Here is a 26626-nt window from a genome sequence, read left to right on the forward strand (position 1 = left end):
GGCATGCCACAGCGCTTTGTCATTTATACAGCATGCTGCACAGTACCAGTAAGTGGGCAATAGTTAATCACACAGTCGTGTAGAACTAGAGCGTACACTGCAGTGTGTTCTGCTTAGAACAGTCTCTCACGTTTATTGGTGCCAGCTCCTTGAATTTCCGTGGACTGGTTAGGCATCCTTCCTCATCAACAACTTCGTAGTAAGAAGCATACATGTCAAACGCTAGACCGTATACATTCCGATCCCACTGTAGCAGTAAATTGTCATACGGATAAAATTCGAAATTCATGTAGACTCTGGCATTAGTTAAATTACAGTTGTCAAATACGGTGCAATTATTTGCTAAATTCCCTTTCTATTGGTCTGGAATGCAAGTATGAGGAGTATTAGTGTTTTCAGCTGCACTGAGGTTTAAATAGCCCATGTTTGTCTGCTCACTGTCGGTAGGCCAGGATGCTCAAAAACCTCCCATAAGCGGAGAGTTAATGGCAGATATGTGCCGGTATACAGAACTTTTATAAGCTTCAAATGCTCCTCGTCTGCCACAGTGATGTGCGACATTTTCCATATAATTTTATTGTGATGATCTGATGTGCCAAAGGCCTAGCCGCTGAAGTAACACCGGTTCCCGCCATATCACCGAAGTTAAGCGCTGTCGGCCTGGACTAGCACTTGGATGGGTGACCATCCGGTCTGCTGAACGCTGTTCGCACGCGGGATGCACTCAGCCCTTATGAGGCAAACTGAGGAGCTACTAGATTGAGAAGTAGCGGCTCCGGTCTCGGAAACTGACATACGGCCGGGAGAGCGGTGTGCTGAGCACATGCCCCTCCATACCCGCATCTAGTGACGCCTGTGGGCTGAAGATGACACGGCGGCTGGTCGGTACCGTTGGGCCTTCCAAGGCCTATTCGGACGGAGTTCAGTTTTAGATGACCTGATTCTCTTGAGCGCCTTGAATGTATGAGTTGCTATCTGTTGCACTCCGTACCAGAATAAGCTCCTGTTTAGCATTCACAATAAATCGCTGCATATCCTCAAAGTACCCCACAAGCATTTTTAGAGGTATTCATGCAGTAAATTGGCGGTACTCTTCTGCTGCTCTGCCCACAGGCTTGCCTACGAACCATTCAGCATTTTCTAAGCCATTCACATAGGAGGGTGGTGATGAGATATATGTTTTAAGGGTTGATGCTATGCCAACATTATGTGTATGATCAATCTCAACCTCATTAAGTTCATAACGTATTTCCTGGAACAGGAATGCCAAAGCATTACGTGTAAGCTTTGATCCCACTGTATGACTATCATCCTTTTTCTTAAAGAATCCGTTCAAGTATATGAAACTCTTGCATGGAAGAGTTAAAGCGTCTTGATGCTGGATGACAGTCCTAATTGCATCATTCTTGTTAAATGTCGTTGAAGCACAAGGATTATGCGAGAAGTATTCCTGGCGTATGATTCGCTCATCATATTCCACTGGGTGAGATATATTGAGCGACGACGTCATTGTGGGGTTTCAAGCCTACTGATTTAAGAAACTCTTAGTTCGCACGTGTTAGCACCTTGCGGTTCGGCTGCGAAGTGCTATGCTGTGCGCTGTGTGGGCTGGTTTTGTACCTTACGCCCATCTTGACGTAGATGTAGTCGTACAAAGATTTCCTCATCACGAAAGTCGACAAGTTGGTTATTCTGATCCACAACACGCAGCTCCAAATATTCCAATGTCCGAACTGTCACTGGAAAGTATATAGCAGTGGTAGGAGTCTCAATCTTATACCCTGTTCCAACTGATGGGGACAATCTGTAAATTCAATAAACCAATCTATCGTTGAGATCTGCAATATTACACTCAAAACGAATTGTTCTGACAGGGAGAATATCCACTGTCTGATCAGATTTGTAAAATTCACTGGGATCCGTCTTCAAAAACTGTCCCTTTGTGAAACCCAGTAATGGGCCTATTGAACCTTTCTGCGTAGTCAATCGAAGCATTCACCGTCCTTATTTAAGATTTAAGTGTACTGTTTGCACGGAGCTCAATCCATTGTCCTGACTGTTTAAAAACTTCGTTTAAAACGCTGATACCGTATGCGCCAGGTTCAATTTCTACAATTTCTTCATATATCCATTTTTCCTATGGCTGCTACCTCCGTCATGCGGTTTATATCTTCGTGCCTCCTGCAGTTGTTCCTGAGAGCTTTGCGCGTTCTTGGCTGTCCTGGCAATAGCCGCAGCACCCCCAGCCAGTGAACTCACCGCTGAACCACCGGCTAAGCCAGGAATGAGGAAGGGAATAATTCCACCCGACGTCTTGGTTATTGGTAGAACCCAGGAGGGTTTAATAGATCTTTTTTCTCGCTCCTTCCTGCTTTAGGGCTCTTTTAGCTGCATACAACGCTGTCAGGATTCAGGTTTTCATGCACCCTTTGGTTTTCATCTTCTTCCTTAGCGCCCTAGGTGCAGTGCTCATAACTTGGCTGAACTTCTTCACACCCAAGCCCAACTTAAGTTTACAACGCATAGTTTTTTCAACTGCAAATGCGGCAATGTGTTAGCCTATACCAATATCCTTTCTCCGACGTATTGCCTTAGCTTATCAGCTAAAATTTGTGCGGTGGTGTGACGATCTTCATTTGCTGCGTAAGCGATGTCGTATTCCATACACGCTTCGTCGAGTAGATATATTTCCTTAACAAAAGCGTTTGTGAAGTTTTTCTCCAGGTAAGCAGTAGTTATATCCAGGAATGTGTAATTCGACTGGTAGTTTGTCGAGAATACCGCCTTCTCCTATTTTGGGAGGAGATGGTGTGCGCCAAAACAACTGAAATTCTCTAATAAACATGGACTCTAAAATGTACGCGAATACCTCGAGAGCTAAGAAAACTTGTACAGTAGAAGAAATGTGTTTCACAGTAGCGAAGATGAATAAGTGCTCATAGCCCGTAAGGTATGCACTTTAGAGCCCCTGTTTACTGGACATTTTTTCTTGTTTTGGTGCATACCACCACATCTCAAAATAGCAAAGAGCTTGCACTATAAGTGATATGTTTAACAATATCGAAGTTGAAGTAGTGCTAATAGCCCTTAAGGATGCCTTTTAGATCCCATGTTTACTAGTCTTTTTTGCTTCAAATGATCGTTGCTGTCGTACCAAATGGTTGAAATGGCTCTGAGCACTATGGGACTTAACATCTATGGTCATCAGTCCCCAAGAACTTAGAACTACTTAAACCTAACTAACCTAAGGACATCACACAACATCCAGCCATCACGAGGCAGGGAAAATCCCTAACCCCGCCGGGAATCGAACCCGGGAACCCGGGCGTGGGAAGCGAGAGATGTCGTACCCCTACCGCCTGGTGAGTCGTTTCTTTTCATATTAAGCAACTTTAATTAAGCTTTATGTTTTCAAGATTCTACTTTAGGACGACATAATATATGAATTTTAGCGACGTAACTTGCAACTTGTGTATCAGCCTATAAAGCTGGGCGGATGCGGGCTCTGAAAGTCAGTAGTGAGTGAAGAACTCTATTACTTTATCGCGTAAACAATTGCTGCAAGGCGCGATCGGGTTATATGTTTTTGGAGAATTTGTTTTTGAATGTATCGAGTGCTCTAAAGAGTTTGTTTCTCTTCTTAGTAGTCGATCGCCACCTCCAAAATCTATTTCATAGGTGCAACGACAAGTTGTTTTTCAGGGAATATTCCTGAAGGAGCCTGTAGGTACGGAGATAGTCGAAGCCTTGCTATTTCCATTAGCTTTCAGGTGACAGTTCGATACGCCTGAGCTGCTACTGTAATGTGGGAAGCACATTGTCGTAGCTAACCACCAATTATGAAAGAACCGTGCACATCCCCCAGTGTTGTCTAGAATAAGTCACTGTATCAAATGATACATTGAGCCATGCTGCTCAATAAATACGGAACCCTAGTAATGGACATACAGTGGGTGCCTTTCATTTGTTTTCAGATGACCAGCAGACTACGGCGATAGCGATGCTGTGTCTGGGAACCATCGTACTCGCCACGAGCATAGCCCTTCTCGTCGCCTCCATCAAGGTAGCAAGTCTCTTTTGATTAGTATTCTGATCATACTAAGACATAAGCAGTGCTTAACTGGAAAGAAATTTTCACTCTGCGGAGGAGTGTGCACTGATACGAAACTTCCTGGCATGTGAAAACTGTGTGCCGTACCGAAACTCAGGACTTTTGCCTCTGGCGGACAAATTCTCTACCAGAAGAGCTTCTGTGAAGTTGGAAAGGTAGGAGACGAGGTACTGCTGGGAAGTATAGCTGCGAGGAGGGACTCTGAGCCGCGCTTGAGTCGTTCAGTTGGTAGAGCACTTATCAACGAAAGAAAAAGATTCCGAGTTCAAGTCTTCGTCCAGCACGCATTTTTAAGCTGCCAGGAAGTTTCAGTACATAACTGCATAGGCCTCTACAGTGAATGTCATTTTGAATAATATCCTCCTTGGTAATAGTCCACTCCATTTTGAAGCACTAAAAGCGTTACAAAACTATGTTTGGACCGCCTGAAGGGTGACTGAACTACTGTAATATATCCTGTAAATGAGCTGAAATTATTTTGGCAAGATACATTATTAAACTCTTCACTAACGAGACGCATTACAAGAGCTGCGGCAGGAGTGATAAAATGACTGATAACTTTTTTAATCTGAGATAGGCTTTAAACAATACTGCCTCCGTAATCGATTCTGCGCATATTACTGCCACCTTCTGTGTTTGAAGAATTATATACAAGCGGAGACCTCGGCTGTTGGATAGCAGTAAGTAGTTTGATGGGCGACCGTGAGAAAATGCAGCACAATGCGACGAAATATATCGCACGCAGTGCATAGCAAGAAAAATCGGACTTCGGTTTAGAACAAATCGGACTGCTAGTTCTAAACTGAACATAGTAATGATTCACCTAATAGCACGCGGGTGGCTCATAGCCATCGCATCACCGAACTTATGCTTCGCAGTGATTATCACTAGCTGAAACAAAGTCCATACATATAAGTAATTCCCTAATTAAGGGTCAGATAAGTCTAAATCACATTAGTTCACAATATGTGAAAATTATGATAACTATTCAATCAATTTAAGATTACTACAATAGCTATCTTACATGTTGAAAGCAAAAGAGAGGAAGACGAACCCGAAGAGCTCGACTGTATGCTCTTTGTCTTACAACGAAAAAGACGATTGAAAAAAATACATAAGTGATTCTCTGATAAGCGAATCGCAACAAAATTAATTTTTTACATCGCCCCCTTAAATAGCTATTTGGAATGTTACAACATTTTCTTCACATGACATAAAAATATATATAGAAATTACTGAAAATACAAAATGACTCAAATGGCTCTGAGCACTATGGGACTAAACATCTATGGTCATCAGTCCCCTAGAACTTAGAACTACTTAAACCTAACTAACCTAAGGACATCACACAACACCCAGTCATCACGAGGCAGGGAAAATCCCTGACCCCGCCGGGAATCGAACCCGGGCACCCAGGCGTGGGAAGCGAGAACGCTACCGCACGACCACGAGCTGCGGACTGCTGAAAATACAATTAATAATAATTAACATATTATTTAGCAATTATTTTCAATCAAAATTCAATTTTTTACGTAGTTACACAGAACAGTGCTCTATTATTCAGCGAGTTAGTCAAACAAAGCTGCCGTTTCATGTGAATTTAACAATTTAGGAATAAAGTCTTTTTTTTCCTTAACCATAAGTCATAAAGGAATACATAAATAATAGTTCATAGATATTTTAAAATACAGCAGTCCCATTGACTGCACTTTGCAGTATACAATTCTCAAGTGACATTTTTGTTGGTCAATGTTGTTCGTGTCTTTGGTGTGTTACGATCATGCCGCAGTACTTACAAATTGATTTCATTTTCTTGTGGTACGGCGAGTAATGTTCTTGATTATTTTGGGATAAACGGGGTAGAAAGAAACAGGTTGGGAAAGAGACAGTGTCGGCTTCCAAGACACCTTGCCCACACCAATTTTTGGCTTATTTGCGTGGCACAGTCAGGACGTTAACTTAACATTGGAGGTGAGAGAGAGCAAACCACCTTGTTTGAGATGGGTGTCGCTTACAACATGTTGGTAATTTTTGTTGAACAGATCTGCTGAAGTAACAAGTTATTGAATTTAATCAGTTGGATTACTATCCATCGTGACATTGAAGTGTCAGACCAAAACCCCTTAACAGAATGTCAGATGCTTTCAATAATCATTAGGAAGGGCCTTTATCAGAGACGAGTGCTTTCACTGCCACTCGGTCTGTTAACTACTGGTCACTTGGCCTAAATCATAAATCATCAACACTCTGAAATAAGTCGTTATCGAACAGGGGAATTTTGACCTTTGGCAGAAGTGGCCAGTTCCAAACAGTAACTTGTTCCTTCTACTCACGGAAAAGTCTTTAACTTAGTTCTTTGAGACAGAGACAGGCAGTCTCCTTCAATGCTATTCCAGTCAATACTGAAAATTTCTGCATACCATGCAGTTTTCGTGTGTCCACCAGAGTCTATCACTATCTTCCAGTATTCAAAGTGTTTATTGCTCCGCCATGCTGCTCAGACTACTCTCTGAATCCCCTCTACTACTGCCAGGTCACTACTGCTGTCACGAATGTTCACTCTGCCCCTCACTGAGCTTTTATTGCGTTCTTTATTGATTCTGGGCGCACAAGGCCCTCTGCGATATCAAAAAAATGGCTCTGAGCACGATGGAACTTAATTTCTGAGGTCATCAGTCTCCTAGAACTTAGAACTACTTAAATCTAACGAACCTAAGGACATCACACACATCCATGAGCGAGGCAGGATTCGAACCTGCGACCGTAGTGGTCTCGCGGTTCGAGACTGTAGCGCCTAGAACCGCTCGGTCACCGCAGCCGGCTCTGCGATATCTGTGGAGAATATTTTCTTGGAAGCTCTCCTCGTCATGTTTGACTATCAATCTAAATTGTACTCGGAGTTGTTCCATTACGCGCGTTGCAGAGTTCCCTAGCGTTCTGTTCACCTCTTTCATCGGCGCAGCTGACAAGGTGTCAATTTTACTGCTTGAAAACATGCTTGGCCATCCTTGGAGAAGCAAACGGTTTGCAGCTGCTTTGAGAGGCGTTATATGCCCCCGATATACTGTTTAAGTTCCACCTCTCACACATGCAGGCTGTCTTGCATACGAAACCCGACTCACTTTTTACGTTATGATCTGACATGTAATTAAAATTATTAACATTTTGACGGTCATGAGAATAGGAAGGAAATAAGGCCTTTCAGTCGCACAGAGCACTGCAGCAATGCAACGCCGAGAGTTGAAAATAGACACTTCAAAAAAAGTTTTCATCATCCCGGTTTCCGAGAGTTCCGGAACCTGAAAATTCGTATAGAGGTCAACATAAACATTTCCTCTCTTTTTATTTCTCATGAAAACCATACATTGCATGCTGAACCACCATACAGCAAAACCTTCAGAGATGGTCGTCCAGGCTGCTGTGCACACCGGTACCTCTAATACCCAGTAGCTCGTCCTCTTGCATTGGTGCATGCCTGTATTCGTCGTGGCATACTACCTACGAGTTCATCAAGACACTGTTGGTCCAGATTGTCCCACTCCTCAACGGCGATTCGGCTTAGATCCCTCAGAGTGGTTGGTGGGTCACGTCGTCCATAAACAGCCTTTTTAAATCTCTCCCAGGAATGTTCGGCAGTGTTTATGTCTGGAGAAGATGCTGGCCACTCTAGTCGAGCGATGTCGTTATCCTGAAGAAAGTCATTCACAAGATGTACACGATGGGGGCGCAAATTGTCGTCCATGAAGACGAATGCTTCGCCAATATGCTGGCGATATGGTTGCACTATCGGTCGGAGGATGGTATTCACGTATCGTACAGCCGTTACGGCGCCTTCCATGACCACCAGCGGCATACGTCGGCCCCACATAACGCCACCCCAAAACAGCAGCGAACCTCCACCTTGCTCCACTCGCTGGACAGTGAGTCTAAGGCGTTCAGCCTGATCTGGTTGCCTCCAAACAAGTCGCCGACGAATGTTTGGTTGAAGGCATATGCGACACTCATCGGTGAAGAGAACGTGATGCCAATCCTGAGAGGTCCATTCGGCATGTTGTTGGGCCCATCTCTACCTCGCTGCATGGTGTCATGGTTGCAAAGATGTACCTCGCCATGGACGTCGGGAGTGAAGTCGCGCATCATGCAGCCTATTGCGCACAGATTGACTCGTAACACGACGTCCTGTGGCTGCACGAAAAGCATCATTCAACATGGTGGCGTTGCTGTCAGATTTCCTCCGAGACATAATCCGTAGGTAACCACAGCGGCACGAGAACAGTTTACAAACATAGCCGCTTGGCAAATGCTTCCACCCTTGAACCGAAAGCCAATGAGCAGGCCCTTTTGGACGTCAGATAAATCGCTCCGTTTTCGCATTACGATGGCGACTGCACTGTTTTCCCCATCCCCCAACATTCTTGATACATCCTCATATACCATTCACAGCTAGTGCCACTGCCACCTGCCGTCTGTGAATGGGTAACGCACGTTGCCGTCGAACGTAGGCTGTGTTCACGTTAATGTCACTGCACCGTGCAGTTCGTGACAAAACTTGCACACAAATGCAATTGACTTAAGTTAACGTTATATTAGGTACGCAATTTAGGTACACAGAGTAAACTGCAGAAATTGACTTCCGTTGAGTAGTAGAGTTTCCTAAAATTATGCAAATGCGGAGATGCAGAAACAAATGTTCAAGATGGAAAATACAGCGATTTTTCGTGTTTCGTTACTTCACGGTTATCTTTCTATAACTAAAAAAGAATTAAAAGTTCTCGTAGCGTTCGTCGCTGCCTATTTATGTGAGAACTTTTTCTGCGCTCGTGATTGTGGAGCGTGCCAGCCCACAAAATTTTTATACCTAGTGCTGGTCTTGGTCATTGATAAAGAAAATAAGATCATATTTTACAAAGGAAATTATCGTGGGCATAGTAGGAACTTGACAGATTCTAAAAAGTGACCAGGTAAAGATAGCGTCAGCACACAGCTGTGGGATATGTGTTTGTTTCGGAACGCCATGATCGACCTCACTTGAACTCTTCCATCAGGAGAGTTAACTTGGAGTCGGAAAGGTTGTTTATATCAGGTATGAAGTCTCGCATTGTTCTCATTTCTACGAATACTATCAGCAGGTGAGACTACACTACATATGACTTTTGCATCAATAGGAAAGGGAAGGGAAAATTGTCTGGGCTAATAGCAGTAACAGGGGCGGGGGAACACTGTCACAGCTGGTAAAAGACCTGTGGTTACGAATGTCAGAGGGACACCTTTCTTAGAGTAGGGAAAGGAGAAAGAAAATGAGTTTTAAGGTAGGTTAATGATGGTGAAGTCCCATATTCCAAGGAGCGTAGTGAACGATGCGGGAGACCCGCACCGCCGACTAGGCAAGATCCTAGCGGAGGTGGTTTGCCATTGCCTTCCTCCGACCGTAGTGGGGATGAATGATGATGATGATGAAGATAGGTTAAGACTGAAAGAAACAATCAGTTTGAGAAAACAGCCAAACAGCAGACAGATTTCAGCATACAGCTCTTAACAGGAAATGTTCATCAGTTACCATAACATTTTTGTCCCCCTAGCTACAACTCATTCAGTACGCAACATCGGTTATCATCATTACACCAGAACATCCGAGGACTCTGAAGTAAAATTAATGAATCAGCAATTTGTGTTGATTAACTAGATTCATCTAACACACTTGACATAATGTGCCTCTGTGAACATCATCTGACCGCTGGCATAGATACCTCAAACATTTTTGGATGTAAGTTAGCTTCCTACTTTTACACGGCAGTATGGTTAGAGGATGAGTTGCCACTTTTATTACAAATTACTTGAAATCCAAGAACACTCACATTCATAATTTCTGCCTACAATGGAATCAAAAACCATGTGCAACATCTACAACAGTTCGTTTATAATAGTAACTATGTACAAAGCACCTGCATGAAATTATTTAACAGTAAAAAACAAAAACTGCGCTTGCTGGTGATTTTGATACAGATTTTCTTAAAATTTCTCCCTGTAAACATGTCTTGCAGTCAGTACTATTGGTATTCACTCTATTGCCTACAGAAAACTTGCCAGCTAGGATAACTAAATCCTGTACGACAGGCACCGATAAAATTTTTATTGCCAACCCCAAGAAACACAGTTACATTTGCGGTCTGAATTCACGAACAACAACGGTCTGTCAGGCCACGACATGCAGCGCCTTGTTCTGCACTGCAAAATGCTGAGCAGGTTACAAACTCTACTGAATCCGAGTACAAGATAGTAGTTATTTGACCAAAAATTGAATATTTTAGGGAACTTCTCAAGACACGAACTAGATAGATGTTTAGAATGTCATAACATGAATGAGAATACAACACATTCATTAACAAATTTCTTACCTTATATGAAAAGTTTCCTCCAAAATAAATTCAGATTAAACAGAAGTCACCTACAGCCATTGAATACTCGTCCACCCTGGTAGCTGATTGGTCAGCGCGACGGAATGTCATACCTAACGGCCCGGGTTCGATTCCCAGTTGGGTTGGAGATTTTCTCCGCTCAGGGACTGGGTGTTGTGTTGTCCTTATCATCATAGCTTCATCCTCATCGACATGCAAGTAGCAGAAGTGGCGTCAAGTCGAAAGACTTGCAACCGGCGAACGATCTACGCGACGGGAGGCCCTTGATTACTCAAGAGTAAAGGTATCTCACAGAATAAAAATGAAACTCAATATTTCAGTCAAGAATAGCTCCAGTGTTAATAATTTAGCTAATTGTATGGAATATTGCATAACATTACGGAAAGTAATTCACATATTGAAGCAAAAACGCTATGAGAAGAAGATAGTACCGCCAGATAAGAAATTAAAAACTGTACTAGATATAGTGATAGAGTAGACTGGTAGAACAGGAAAGGAGCAAGAGCAGATAGCTTTAATACTAAAAGATACGTCGCCGACAGATGTGTCTAATGTGGTGAAATTCTTTAACAAATATGTTACATTTGTTACTGATAGCATGAGATTGTTAGGGTCAGTATATAATGTCATAGAATACCTGAGACTAAGTTTAGTTACCTGATTATGGCACCCACTTCATCAAAAGAAATAACATTCGCAATAAAGTCTTTAAAATCAAAGCAGTCTAGTGGCTATGATGAAATATCAACGAAGTTAATTGACGAGTATGCTTGTAAGTTTGGTAAAATCTCAAGTTATTTGTGCAGTCAGTGTTCGGACATTGGAACATTTCCTGACTATTCGAAAAATGATGACAGTCAACCTTTGTTCCAGAAAGGGGACATGGAAATGCCATCAAACTACAGTTCAATTTCACTTTCTCCAGTATTCTCGGAAATTTAAGAAACAGTAATGAACAAGCAGCTTCTTAATTATCGGACCACGAATAAGATAGTACCCTAGACAAAACTGGGACTTCTGAAGAGTTCCGATGTTGCGAATGCTATTTGCACATATAGCAAAAATTTACATCATTCATTAGAGAATAAATTACAGATTGCAGGTATTTTTCGTTATTTGCCAACAGCATTTGACTGTATGAACCACAACATCCTTTTAAGTAACTTAGAATACAATGTTGGCATAGACAATGCTGTAAAATATTTCGACCAATATCTTCAAAAGAGAAGACAAAGGAAGTCAGCACGAGAGTCAGTTAAATTAAGCCGTCAGTCACTTAGGACCATTCCCTTTTTTTGTATACGTGAATGGCCTCCCTTCACTTGCATTTCCAAAAGCAGATTTTGGTTTGTGTGCCGATGATACATGCACTGCAGTAAAAACCAAATCGTGCATAGGTTTACAAAGGGTTGTGCACGACATTTTAGCAGGAAATTATGGCCTCCTACGTGGTCACAAGACTTTACAGGAAGGAGTAGGCCTTAGAAATTTCAAATATTTCATTCACTGGCTCAATAGAGTCACATAATTTATGAACCAATCTTCGTTACAAATTACATAAACTGTCATAAAATTTAATATAAGGTGAGAAACACACCAACAGAGCAATTACCCCAAGTAACAAGTTACTTTTAAAAAATTTTGTAAACATTTATAACACAAATGATTAACAATTTTAACAGGAGCATTAACTTAGAAGTGTTGGCTTACTAAAATGCAAATGGCCTTGGATAATATGAACACAAAATACCCAACAATTCACAGTACAACTTTTAAAACTTGCTTTCCAATAACAACGGACGTTAGCCATCCTTTAACAAAGCCATTAAAATAGAAATTTTCGGTTTGATTTAAATAAACAATAAGTTACATTGCAGTTTTAAGCCAGCAAGGAATTAAGTTAAATTCCCCTACCTTAGAGGAAATAACTAGATATATCTCCAAACAAGTAATTTACTAAAAACGAACTTTGTCGTGATAAACGGCAATAAGAATGGCTGAGAGCCCACCTAAACAGGTTAATCGCCTCATTCCTCAGAAGAGGAGATTATTACTTGTCTTCGTGGCGTCGAATTATGCGACTTCTACCAACGGAAATATGAGTTCGGCTTTCCTGGGGATCTTCGTCAGGCTAAGTAATCGTTGCCTTAGACCATTTCGCACCCAGGAACCAACACTCGTTGCAGACGTAATTTTACGTCTCCTCTAAAGCGTTGCAAACTTATACCTTAGCACTTCCCCTTCACTCACACCTATTAAGCAGTTAAACTTTAGCTTTGTTTAAGCAATAACGCGGAGCTTTCGTCACCTGCTTCAACAGCGTCTTGCATCTGCCTGACCCGCTCCACTACTCTCCTCTCCTACCTGCTTCCGTTAGCAGCAAAAAACCTCCATCTTTTCCGACCTTCCAGAACTTAGTTAGATCCCTACTGGGTTTCACCTATTTTTGACTTTAGCCCTGAGCTGATGTCGACTTCACTTTACAAACAATTATACATTGTTAAATAAAAGATACTTATTGTTAGTTACATAACATTATAAACATTAAACTTCACACAGTCAGAGAATATTGCCTTCTACAGACCCTCTTATCCACTGCATACTGTACTAACATCATTCTTTGTTTCATTAGTGCAAAGTCTCTCGACCCTAAAAAGGTCGATGTTGTTACAGGAGTTACATTCATTTCAACACCCTGAGGTCAGAAATGAGAGGCGCCTATCAAAGTCGATATCGACCGATAAGCCACTGCGGTTCAATTTTCATTGACAGTAATAAATGGTTTACAGCCAGCTTAGTGTCATAAAAGTTTGAAAAGACTCACTACAAGCAGTTTAGAATTTGTAAGAGGTTTCCACTCAGCATATCCATAAAATATGAAGAAGCACAGAGAGAAGAGATTGAGAGTGTTAAATATCTGGGATTATAGCTTTATAATAAATTCACTTGGGAGAAGCATATCACAGAACTACTGATTCGCCTAAACAAATCGTTATTTGAAATGGGAATGTTATTATACATAGGCGACATAAAAATAAAAAATAAACCTGCACACTTTCCTCAGTATCATTCTACAATCTCATATGGTATCATAGGAGGGGCGTTCGATAAGTAATACAACACTTTTCTTCTGAAAGCAGGTTGGTTTTATTTAGGATTCCAGTACATCGTATCATTACCCACCGTTTCGGCTACAAAAGCCTATTTTTCAACATGATCTCCGTTCAATACTACGGTCTTACGCCACCTTACTGGAATAGTCTGTGTTCCTGGATGGTCCTACTCTACGGGTCGACGTCGGAGCCAAAGTATGGCTGCATAAGTAATCTCTCCACGATCTATGTACTGCTTCTTGTCGAGTACATCCTTCACTGGACCAAGCAGGTGGAAGTCGGAAGAAGGTGCGAGATCCCGGTTGTAGGGTCGATGACGAACCACAGTCAAATGCAAGGGATAAGTTCCTGCAGGCGCACTCTCCTCTGTGCCCTCGGAGGCTTGGATGGATAGAGCGTCTGACATGTAAGCAGGAGATCTCAGTCTCGAGCCCTGGTCGGGGCACACATTTTCAACATGTCCATAATGATGTATGTCAACGCCTGTTTGCAGCTAGGGTGTCTATTTAATTATCATTTCATTCTAAAGAAGCTGCACGGTCATCAATGGTATCTGTTCTTTCAGGAATGGATACTACCTTCATACATCGTTAAATATGGCTACACGGCCATTGACCTTCTTGTGCGAACGCACAAGGTAAGCCCCAACTCGAACGGGGCTTGGTAGATTAATCTGCAACGAGTAATGAGTGTGATGGGCAAACATCTATTAGGTGCAGTACGAATTTGGTAGTGCAACATGTTGGGAATGTGTGTCTCACGGGGAGCGTGCGAGGGATAAGTCCCTGCAGGCGCACTATCCTCTGTGCTCTAGGTGGCTCTGATGGATAGAGCGTCTGTCATGTAAGTACGAGATCCCGGGTTCGAGTCCCGATTGGGGCCCACATTTTCAACATGTCCCCATTGATGTATATCAACGCCTTGTTGCAGCTAGAGTGTCGATTTAATAATCATTACAGTCAAAAGAAGTTTTGTAAGCGTTTCGTCACTATCAACCTCATGACGTGCAAGCATTTTCTAAACATTCATGGTGGTTTCTGTTTGTTCTATATCGTGTCTCCCTACCACTTTCGCGCAACGACGCTCTGAGCGTGTTTTTTAGGGAATTAACTAGTTTGAACCTGGGACCTGTTGCTGGTAAGGAGACGCCAGACCACACATGACATGTAGAATTCAGAAGAGTTCAGTGAGACTAGCGATGATATAGCCAAATACTAAATGATCTCAGCGTCAGCTCCACTGCACTCCCTGTAAAAGAATCTTAATTCTAACTAAATATAGTGGAAAGGGTTCAAGGCTTTCCTATTTTTAGTTAGCTGGTAAAATAACGTCGAAAAAGCAGTTAAGTTTACCATTGGAAATTTATTCTAATCACAAAACATCGTTTATAAATTGCACTATTGATAAAAGGAAATGTTTTAATACAGGATGGTAAAATCCAACTGCGTTCAACAAAAATGTGAACGAATATTCCCTAAATGGGTTTCCAAGTTCTACAATAGATCGAAGGATGACGTATGCCATATCACATCTATAATCTCGGTTTAATTTAAGTTTCACAAAAGAGAAAACTATCAAAATGGTCTACAACTATAAAAATGGTCTACAGTGATCCTCAATTATCTTTAATTACTTATTTAACTTGTCGTAAATTACAGTGGCTGATGTGGCTTCTCAATAACTATAAAATAGAAAAATTATCGCGTTTCAGATTTTTACTTCAAGTGGCAAATGTGAACACCATGAGTTTTAATTAACACTAGTATTACGCAAAAAAGGGGTGTAACAGATGAGTCTTCTGCAGTTCTGAGTGAAGCCTTATGCGCTCAAAAATGCGGCATCACGTGCGTTCATTACCTTGTCGGTGTTTAGGCAGCGTCAGGGCGACAGCGGCCGGCGCAGCAGCCATCCAGCTCGCCGCCTCGGAACCAACTCTTTGTAACTTCTCCTTACTACAATTTTCCGAAGTTGGTTTAAAAAAACTATCTGGCTGTGTTTTCATCTGACCAATCAGGGTCTCAATGTTAACCTTAAGCTCCGCCTACAAAAATTCTGTCTATCCAATGAGAAACGTTATACTTTTCGTGGTGGGGCAATGTTTTTTAAAGTTTGCAACGTAACAGAGACGCTAAAAAGTCTCACGCTAAAACCTGCAGCTGGTGTGGTTCTTTTAGCGTTAACGTGAGATCTATACTGTTCTTCTGGAGGGCTCTATCTTTTAACATGGGCTGGAGGATTGTCCTAATGTAACAGACACGCGAAAAAGTCTCACGCTAAAACTTGCGGGTGGTAGTGGCCCTTTTTGTGTTATCGTAAGATCTATACTGCTTTTCTGGAGGGCTCTAGCTTTTAACATGGGCTGGGGGTTGTCCTTGACGTACCTGAGACGCGAAACAGTCTCACGCTAAAACGTGCGGGTGGTGAGCCCTAGTGGTTATCTGGAGACGTGGGTGTCCGTCCCTTATCGTAGGGCCTTCTAGCTTTACACTTAACACGGTTCTGCTCTCGTCTTCTGTCCTCGTTTGTCCCCTCGGAACTGCGTCTGCCTCACGGTGGGAAGGTACGACATGCATTTAGGCATTCCTGTGTTAGTCTGTGGTATTCCATTTGCTCACTCGTTACTCGTATTACTTTGGTTAATTTAATGTCACGATTTATTCGGAGCTATGTGACATACTACTGGATTTGCTTATCATGTCAGGGTTTTCATGTAAGGTGTTGGATTTGCCTGACACCTTACAAGTTCCGCACAGATCGTTGTTCGTTACGATCTTCTGTTGGACCGCAAGGAACCCAGCGGGACACACCTTGAGTACACCAACTAGTGGACGAGTGTGTCAGCACACCCAATAGAGACTCCCAGTTGAACAACGAAGTGTCTGACTGCGCGCCATCGAACACCTCGAATGAGAGTGTCTGTAGTTTCCAATGGTGCAGCAGTCAGATCAGTGTGCACCCGGCTCGTTCGAAGGAGATCGGACAGGTTTAGTGTCCTTATTGCGATGATAACAGACACCTCGCCCAACGACTCACCGTGCTTTTGTTCACAGCAAGGTCTCCGTACACATTCTGCAAGCACCTATGAAGGAGCCGGTACGACTCACTATTTAATTTTTTTTTTTTTTCAAGTCACCCGCCTTGTCAGTACTCCCCGCGATGTTAATATCAAGATCGGATTGGAGTCTCTGGTCTCCGCATATCTTTGACGTGTTGGCTTCTCGCGCCGCGAGGCGACAGAACGAGGAAGAAATGGGTTGTTTGGGAGTGAGCTCTGGACTGTGCGTGTAGATCGACGTCGTTGTCGGAGGGCAAGGCCGGTAGGTCGTGTGCCCCGCGGAAGCAGTCGGTTGGGGACGGAACGCCGAGGCCTTGAAGATCCTAGTGTGGGAAGGCCGGCGTTGTCCCAATAGTGGTCATCGTGTGGCCATTCAAGGGCTCAGAAGCGATTTCTCGGTTCTGCTCTTGGATTCAGACGAAGAATTACGGCAAGTTTGGTGTATCGGGTGAACATAAGAAGTCTAAAAATTTGCACATTGATGGTTCATATATCAGACTTGTGAGTGGTGTAAGCTTTGCTTCGGTATTGCAGTCTCCAGTTAGTGCGCTGCTGGGGAGGAGAGCGCTCATATCAGCATTGTCATATATTTAGCTGCTTTAAAATAAATGACTGTTTTGCATAGAAGGTGAATCCAAGTAAGGGACCGAACCATTTCTTGTCTTATTAAGAAACAAAAGTCGGCTCCCAGGGTGTTAAACTCTGTTATGTACAGTTATAACGAGTAATTTGACGCTCTGATAGTGCCCACGAGTGAACTTTGGAGGTACTGTCAGTTGTTGGTAGCAATGGAAATATTGACTGTGGAGCTTTTCAGTCGGGAGCTTATGAATCATGTTAACTGCAGTTAACTTCTTATGGTATTTTACGGTTCTACTCATCGTGGCGAAATCCCCGATAGTATTTTCATAATTTAGTTTGGGACGACATTCTGTAGTTTTGTGTGGCCCTCTCAAGAGTTAAAATCCCCAAATATTTTCTTACTGCCTTTGCTGAGGTTGCCTTGCAGCAGTTGATGATTTGTCTCTTGTCTACCACCCCGTACTGCTGTTTGGTGCGGTGCGGCTTAGTCGAAGTGTTCAGTACTACCGCATCTACTCCCTCGCCCGTTTTAAGATTTGCGAACCATATCCACATGCGATTTGTGTCGGCTGGTTGCGTCCTGTTAACGTTTTGTACGTCGTGGAAAATCTTTCCCGTGCCGCATGTGGTCCTGAAGGACAATACGGTGCACAACAGCGCATGACCACGAAGGAATCAAAACATAAGCATTGTATATTATTTTTAACGTATGTAACAACTGAGCTTAAGAGTTGATTTGTGTAATTTTTTTGGTTTATTTTGAAAGGAAAAGATTTACAAACGTGGTTAATTATAACATCTACGCTTATTTATATGTCATAATTCGTTGGGTGTCGTATCCATCACATGTAGGGAGGTTTATGGTGTAAAGGAAGAAAAATATTTTATTATACGTTACGCATCTGAGAGGTTACGGGGTTTGAGTGTACGTTGATAGCAATCAGATATTATTGCATTTAAGTTGTCGTTTCAATTAAAATTTCGTGATCAACATTTTATTGCTTTTAGAGATCACAAGTGATATCTAGGAAAATTTTGGTACTGCCATGTGGCATTAGAATCTTTTATTTAACCTTGCATTATCCATTTTGTATTTTTTCCTTCGCCGGCCGCGGTGGCCGTGCGGTTCTGGCGCTGCAGTCCGGAACCGCGGAGCTGCTACGGTCGCAGGTTCGAATCCTGCCTCGGGCATGGGTGTGTGTGATGTCCTTAGGTTAGTTAGGTTTAAGTAGTTCTAAGTTCTAGGGGACTTATGACCTAAGATGTTGAGTCCCATAGTGCTCAGAGCCATTTGAACCTTTTTTTCCTTCGCTTAAAAAGGGATTTTGAGTTTTAAGTTTTGTAAATTGATTCTGAGACCTGTTACTTGACCTGTTGTTATTCAAGAGACTGTTGGTTAAATAATGCTTCAGGAACATTCATTAAGAAACTATGTTGAGTATATTGCTGTTCATGATAACGGATGTTCACTTACTATTTGAAAATCAAGTTAATAAAGTTGTAAAATTTTAAAGGTAAAAAAAACTTTTATTGGAGAAACAGTGCCTTCCCATACTCCCCACAACTTCCACATATTCAAGGTATTGGCCTTCGAGCGTTGCCTGATGTTTTCCCCCGTATCTATCCCAGCTAACGCCGGCGGGGCCACGTCAATGAACATCTGCGATGCTCTGGTTTTCTGCCAAAAGAAACTCAATGACAGGTCTCTGTTCGCAATGCACTTCCGTTACAGACGCTATTTTGAATTATGTGTATAGCACCGCCACCTACAGAACTTCATGAAAGTGTAGGGGCTGAAGCGGGAATATTCCACGATGGCCCACAACAAATTACACATTTTTTCCAGCGAAGTTGGCCGAGAAAAAGTGTTACATTACTTATTGAACGCTCATCTAATTTTGGGGTAACTCTTCAAGTTGAACAAGAATATTCAATGTCCAAAAGCGTGTGTGATGTGAATTCATGAACATCTTGTAGCAGCCTGCTGAAGGACAGGGATTTACTAACTACTGCTTCTGGTATATTTATATCGAAATAAAATTTTTTGTTAATAATATATCCCTTTTTCTAACAAACACATCAGTTAACACAATCAATACTAGGAACAAGAACAATCTACACAAATTCAAAAGAAGTCACTTTAGTGTAAAAAGAGGTCCACTATTGAGGGACACACATTTTCAATAACTTGTCAGCAATCCAAAAAAAATTTAGCTACAAATAAAGTTCAACTTAAGAGGTGCCTGAAAGACTTACTTCTGGCCAACTCCTTCCCTTTCTATAACAATATGCATCTGATACACGCTACATAGGTTGAATAAAATTCCAGTCAATTGAGGACAATCACAAAAATTAGCTACAGACAATCAGACAAATAGCTGTTGAAAATTGATATGAAAAACCATGATAGATGAACTAAACTACAAAATTAAAACAAACACGAGGCACCTGGCTACCACACAGCAACAAACAAATCAACAGTAACATACAAATGCAGTCATGCAGAACTTAAAACCTACACCACAAACACACACAACGTATACGAACAAGAAACCTAAAGAACAACAAACAAATGGCACACTCTCACTTACAACAATTAGCATCTCACAGAATTGGCAACGTTCGAAACAAAAAAGGACTTCCAATAGCCCACACAACAGGCAACTCGACTAAAAGGAAACGAAGGACAACGTAGACTAACACAGACGAACATAACTCATCGGGAATCTATGAATCCAAATGCCAAAACTGCAACTTGGTTGTATCAGACAGTCAGGTAGAAATTTCGGCACTAGATACATTGAATACAGAAGTACACCTCAAAGTAATAACAGTCATTCTACATTTCCAGAGCACCTTATGGACATGAACCAGAGACCAACAGACACATACACCGACATCAGAATTCTTATACGCAGCAGTAGCCCTCCACCGAAACTTATAACAGAAGAAAGTTCAAGATAATATCTGATAAACAGTGGGACAGTGCGTGTTGTAAAACACAGTTTACATACACTGTAGAGGCAAGAAGACGTCGTAACAACAAAAAGTAAATACACTGAGTTTACATAGCAGGCCATACCTCTCTCCAATTTCTAAAACTCATTCATCATCAATGAATCCCCACAAGATTTTCGGAAACTATTATTTTAACCCAATAAAGGATAGCTGAATAATAAAACGGTCAATCACTGATGACAGTAGAATATAGTATAATGATAGTACTATAATCTAGATAACATTAGCAAAGAGGGAAAAGGCAATAGTTTCATTTTGGGCCTAACATTTTGTTAAATATACGTAAAATAATATTAAAAATTCGCGATCAACTGCAGCTGACAAAGTGGAGCAAAATATCAGCTACACTGCAAATATCAGACAGCCGCATAAGCATCAGTCTGTGATACTAAGGAATAAATGTTTTCTGTTCGTAATTTTAGAAATGTAAATACGATAATTTCAAAACTGTATGTATTATCGTGCAAGATTTCTTTACCGGTTACATCATAGAAAATAAAAGAACCCGATGACTACGCAGAAACTTCACTAAAACATATTTTGGTGTTGAACAACAATAACTTGTGTTTTCTGAAGGCAACGCCGTATTTCCATAATTATATATCAGGAAGCATACATGGACAAAAAGTGATCTTCAGCCACAAGATAATACTTTCAGAAACAGTCTGGATGACTGGTTTTCAAAGCCAAATTACTCTGAATGCAATTACAGTGCCGAAGATCTTCATATTAACAAAATATAGACGCCTGTGAGAACATATGTTACGCATCTGCAGAAAGGTACAATCGATTTGGCGGCTGTGTTTTGGGTATCACTGATTGGCAGAACGCAGAAATTTGCTGATGACTTACCTTCTGGCTGCAGCTGTTGTTTCGCATTGTTACTGTATTTCACTGTTTTCTTAAGGTTTGCTGGTCGGGGACGGACACATTCGTGTTGATCGTCAATCGCCTTGTCTAAAACTTATGGTAAGCAACGGCATAGGCCGCTGCAGAGATACTTCTATTGTTGACAACTGCGGTACGTAGCGATATTTTGTTTACTCTAAGAAGATAAGTGGCAAAGAAACGACTATTCGTTGATAATAGCAGAGGCTTAATTAATTAGCCTGGGATGACTGGCGCAATGAAAGCGATGGTAAACTACCACTAGAAAGGATAGAAATAATGGGGTAAGTGAAAGTGGAACTAGAGCTTTGATCGTTCTGTGCAAACTTAATTATGATGATAATAATAACAATAATAATTTGGTGTGGCTCAATAGCCTGGTGCAAGTCTATCTATTGAGCCACTTTGGCGACTTGTGTGTCCCTAACCTCCTCATGTTATCCAACCGGGGAAGGTGACATACCGTTTGCCGTGGAATCCGAAAATCGTGTAGTTTGTGGTGATTCCTCACGTTGTCGAGAGGTGAAGGATACATCAATACGAAGATTGAGACTTGCGTGGTCCAACCAAGATACGATCCGCGACATCTTGGTTTCTAGGCCCGCACTTTGCCACTTTTTAAAAAAATTTGTTTAATTTCTTTTTATATGGCAACTTTTTTATTCTTGTCCTCGGTGTCTTTCACAGTGGCATGCTTCAATAAAACATTCTCGGTTTACAAGCCGCGCCATTTCGAGTAAAACACTCCAGCTGTCGACTATAGTCATCAGGAGTTCAAACCAGTGACGGCGAGGGGGTGCGGTATTCTGCTTATATAGAAATAATGGCAGAGTCTAGAAACTCCCAGAGGATCGGCGTGGCGCATGCGCAGAAGGTAATTTGGGCGGCTACTAGCGGCTCCAACACCGCTACGCTTGAAACACCCGCCCCCTCGTCCCTGCAAGCTTCAAGCCTATGTTTTTGCTTTCGCTCAATGTCCAAAGCCCGCACCCAAGTGACTACCCCTGGTCTCTGTAAACACTGTTGCTGATTACTCTAATTTCGGTCGCTTCTTTGATAACAGGATGCCAGTTGATATCGTTTGAACCAAAACTCTCGTTTTTCCTAATTGTATTTTCTGTCCCTTTCCTAGGCAAAATTCAGCCACGACCGACTTATCAAGTTCCCTTTGTCACGAATGATGTGCACAATGTTCGGCAACAGTGCAAATGGTTTGACCTATGTAAATACTACGACATTCACAGGGGACACCATACACGCCACCAACACGAAGAGCTGTGTTTGGGGCGTAACATATCTCTTGCCTTAGAGGAGCGCCGGAGTACTGGACTCAGTCCATATCTCCTCAGCACACGCCTTATATTCCCAGTAGTTACTCCACGGTACGGAAGGAATGCAGCTGCCTTGACTCTTGGTCTTTCGTCGGTGGCACTTGAAAGCTGTAACAGTTACTCCCTTGCTGTAACATGATATCATGCTGCATTTATTTTTGTCAATAAAGGTCCATTGTGAAAAACAATGACGAAACTTACTTTTTGAAGGAAGCACTTAACTTTCTAAACGACATTTTCTCATGTCATTTCTGTTTATAACAGCTTTATTTAAAGTATGAATGTAAAAGAAACTCTGGTATACAAGATTTGGTAGAGCTACATTCGATCTACGCTGCCATGGGCTTAGCGCTCCTGATGTACCTAACAACAGCTACGGCCTTTGCAGCATCTGACAGGTCTGTTTTCGTTAAGTCAAAATATTTGTAAAATAATTATTTAAATAAAAAACTTTTAATATAACACGTTTTTAAAGCGGACTAAAAGTATAAAATAATTTCTCCTTGCCCCCAATGCCTCACAAATGTTGCTTTACGTCAGGTTACACTGTCAAACTGATACAAATTATCTTTCTCTCAGAACTCTTTCTTTCCTCTACGCACTACACTAAGCTGTAAAATGTGTTCATATTTTCCGCGTGTAGCGTTTTCTTAAGTGCAGTAAGAGGACCATTTCACTGTGGTCATTACACATGATGGCCGGTAATGTTCTCCAGGCATTTGCCAAACCCAAACTCTTCCGTCGGATTGCCACAGGCTGTAGCGCGATTCGTCACTCCACATCACTCGCTTCCAGTCACCCACTGACTGGTGACGTCTTCCTGTGCACTGCCTCAAGCGTCGCTTAGCAAATGACAACACAAATGTGTGGCTTGAGCAGCAGCTCGAGTGTTGCAACCCATTATTTCTAACTCTCTACGCACAGTCATTGTATTACCTGGACTATGGTAGCTCTTTTGAAGTCACGAGTGATTCTTTCCGCAAGTTTCATGCGATTTTTTACAATCACTGCGTACAATACTCTGACAGGTCTTCCCCATCAGTACATGAGGTTTACTTGATCTTGTGTTAACTGAGGTTGTTCCTTCAAGTTTCCAGTTGACAATCACATCACCAACAGTCAACTTGGGAAACTTTAGAAAGGATAATGGATTTCTTACTCAGGTGAAGCCCTTTGAGCAGTCCACATTAGAGGTCACTGATGTCTCCAGACCGAGCCATTCTGCTGTTGTTGGATGTGAGTTCCGCCAGTTATGCAAAACACCGTTTTCCTCAGTACCCAAACATGTTTCGGCACCACTGTGCCATCATCAGTGGGTTTTCGTTTTTATTTATTCAGAAATATAAACATTTTTGTTACATGATTATAAAACTATGTGCATTTTAAGTTCAAACAACAGATCGTTTTCGTAAATACCTTTACATTTGGTGTGCATGAATTTTCTGGATCACTTGTGTGTTAATTACTACAGGTAGCTTGTCATCTGCAACCAAACGATATTGACGTGATTTTTTTTTTGTTTTTGTTGGGATTTATACTATCTTCTAGAAGGTAATTCAGTTTTTCGTGACGTTTCCGGACCTACATTCGTTTTTACTTACGTTTTCGTGCGCCAAGTACTTTCATTCTCCGCATAATGCTGAAGTGTTGTGATGCACACGTAACTATAACAAGTATTTTTCACAAATAACGTAGTAAAACCCTTTTTACTTCACCAGAACACAGCGTGATTGCGGTTTGTTATGTGTCCCAGCCCGCTCAGTATTCATTTGTTCACCAGAGAGTTAGGCGCCAGATTTGAATTTTGTTTGCGTTTTATCAGTGTGTGTGTGTGTGTGTGTGTGTGTGTGTGTGTGTGTGTGTGTGGGTGAGTGGGTGGGTGGGTGGGTGGATGGGTCGGTGTTTTCTGTGCGCTTCTTAGCTGTGTGTATTGACTTTTATATGGTATACCTTTTGTGTGCAAATGATACGTCTTTGCAGATTTTAGTTAATCTATTTTTCGTGTGTGTGTGTGAGTGTGTGTGTGTGTGTGTGTGTGTGTGTGTGTGTGTGTGTGTGTGTAGACTTTATCTGTTTGTGCTGTTTTTATTTGCAAAGGTCCTTTAATGTGTTAAATAGTGTGCCCTTGCAGAGTGTAGCGTATGCGTTCAAGACCTGTTTTCCTTTTGCTATTGCCTACTGTATATGGACGTTCTCCTCAATGGTATAGGCTCTATAGGCTGGGGCTGGGTTTTAGTATTCTTAGGTCTGTTTCTATTGTGGTTGGGTGGTGATTGTTGGCTACAAGATGGTTAGCAAATGCTGTTGCTGTTGCTTTTTAAAGCTCTGAGATGTTCTGAATATCTGATTTTGAATTTTCTGCATGTTTGTCCTATGTACACTGACTGGCAAGTGTTGCACAATATCCAGGAAACAACTACAAGCACTACCATTCACAACCTGTCAAACCACCCATTGACACATAAGAATGCAAACTTCACATTCGTGCTCCACGGATTAAACAGAACACCCATGAACAGACAGAACTATACACAACTATACTATACTGTACTACACATTATGCTGTAGAATGTAGAAATGCAGAGATGGAAATGAGCGTATGGCATCGTTGGCGGGTGGCCCCATTCGGGGAAGTTCGGCCGTCAAGTGTAAGTCTTGTTTCAGTCGAAGCCACATGGGGCGACTTGCGCGCCGGTGATGAGGATAAAATGATGATGTAGACAACACAACACCCAGTCCACGAGCTGAGAAAAACTCCAACCCGGCCGGGAATCGAACCCGGACCCGCTTGCGTGGGAGGCGAGCACGTTACCGCCGAGCTAAGCACGCAGACAATGCATAAATTCAACATAATAATAGTGTAGGAGCGTCAGTACCGAGGAATGAGGATGGACGCACAGCAGCAACAGTTTTTACGGCAACACTTACTACTTTCATTTAGACTACGATAGAGTGAATGTTGAAATTTATTTCAGCTACAAAATTTAGCAAATAACCTATTGACCTTGTACAGAATTTTGTAAAGGAGCCAACATTTAAGAACGTCCCGAGAAACATGAACCACTATTTAAAAATGAACTGGCGGTATTTTCGTTGCTCATAGTAACTGAACAAATCCGGGAAACTTTGCCTAAGTGCATCAGTTCTTTCCACGTTCGTGACGTACGTACGGAACATCCCACAGGAACGGACCCATAGGTGCCAGCGTGGTAGCGATGCGCTTAGGAGGGGGGCCACATCTGTCGCTTGCCCCCTCCTGGGATATGGTGTTCAGGATTTTACTTCATTACTGAATTCTACCCTTTGTTAATAATAATTGATTTGATGCTATTAAACCACAAATGCAGCATTGCTGTGTGCACCGGGAACACTGTTAGTAGCAAATACTGATTTGAGTTTGTGAGGTGATCCGTCTGTTACCTTGGCGCGATTGCAAGTTTCGTTGCTGTTATGCAGTTGTGGCGGATGTGAGCCTTTAGAGAACACTGCCAAAATTCAGTCTGCAATCCTTTCTCTGTCACTTCCTTATCGAGCTGCGGAAAAGGGCAGTTCCCAGAGTGAGCCAAAAGTAAACATGGCAGCAGTTTTCCTGCCCGACTTCTGTCCCCATTTCCCACAAGGACAAGCCCTTCCTCTGCTGCGCAACTTAATAACACCAGAAGTTCGACGTCTGTCTCTAGCTAAAGAAAGCTCGTCAAGGCTTACCTAAGACTATAGGTTTTTTACGCGTCAGAATGATAGCAGCAGACTCTCAATAAATCGCTTATTCCACACTTTAGGTGCATTAATCTATTTTTCTTCTACGCACCGAAACGGATTATTCAGAAAGCTACCATTTGCTTTGCTAGAAGAGAGGAAAAATATTGCGAAGTTTCTGGTCGAAAAACAGTCCTTTCCAGGCTTTGATATCTTCTCAAACTTCATGAAATGTCATATAACACAACAAGCAACCATTCAGGTACTATTTCTACAGTCCACTTGACATGATTATTCGACAACGCATCAAACTAGAGAGATGCCTAGAGAGACGCCCAGCCGCCTTGGCTGGATGATAAACTGTTAATTCTACCAGTCAATTTTGTGGTTGCTTTGGAAGATTTTTCACATTTATC

The 26626-nt window shown here is 42.0% G+C and overlaps 1 protein-coding gene across 1 annotated transcript in view; it reads left to right on the forward strand.

The window, feature by feature from the left end:
• The window catches only part of LOC126282159 (uncharacterized), a 265605-nt gene that overhangs the window by 147717 nt on the left and 91262 nt on the right, over nt 1–26626 (forward strand). The window contains exon 4 of the mRNA XM_049981675.1: nt 3975–4063. Within this exon, the coding sequence (XP_049837632.1) occupies nt 3975–4063 (89 nt within the window). The remainder of the gene's footprint in view (nt 1–3974; nt 4064–26626) is intronic.

The sequence above is a fragment of the Schistocerca gregaria genome, chromosome 7, assembly GCF_023897955.1.
Source record: "Schistocerca gregaria isolate iqSchGreg1 chromosome 7, iqSchGreg1.2, whole genome shotgun sequence".
In the NCBI taxonomy this organism is placed as follows: Eukaryota; Metazoa; Arthropoda; class Insecta; order Orthoptera; family Acrididae; genus Schistocerca; species Schistocerca gregaria.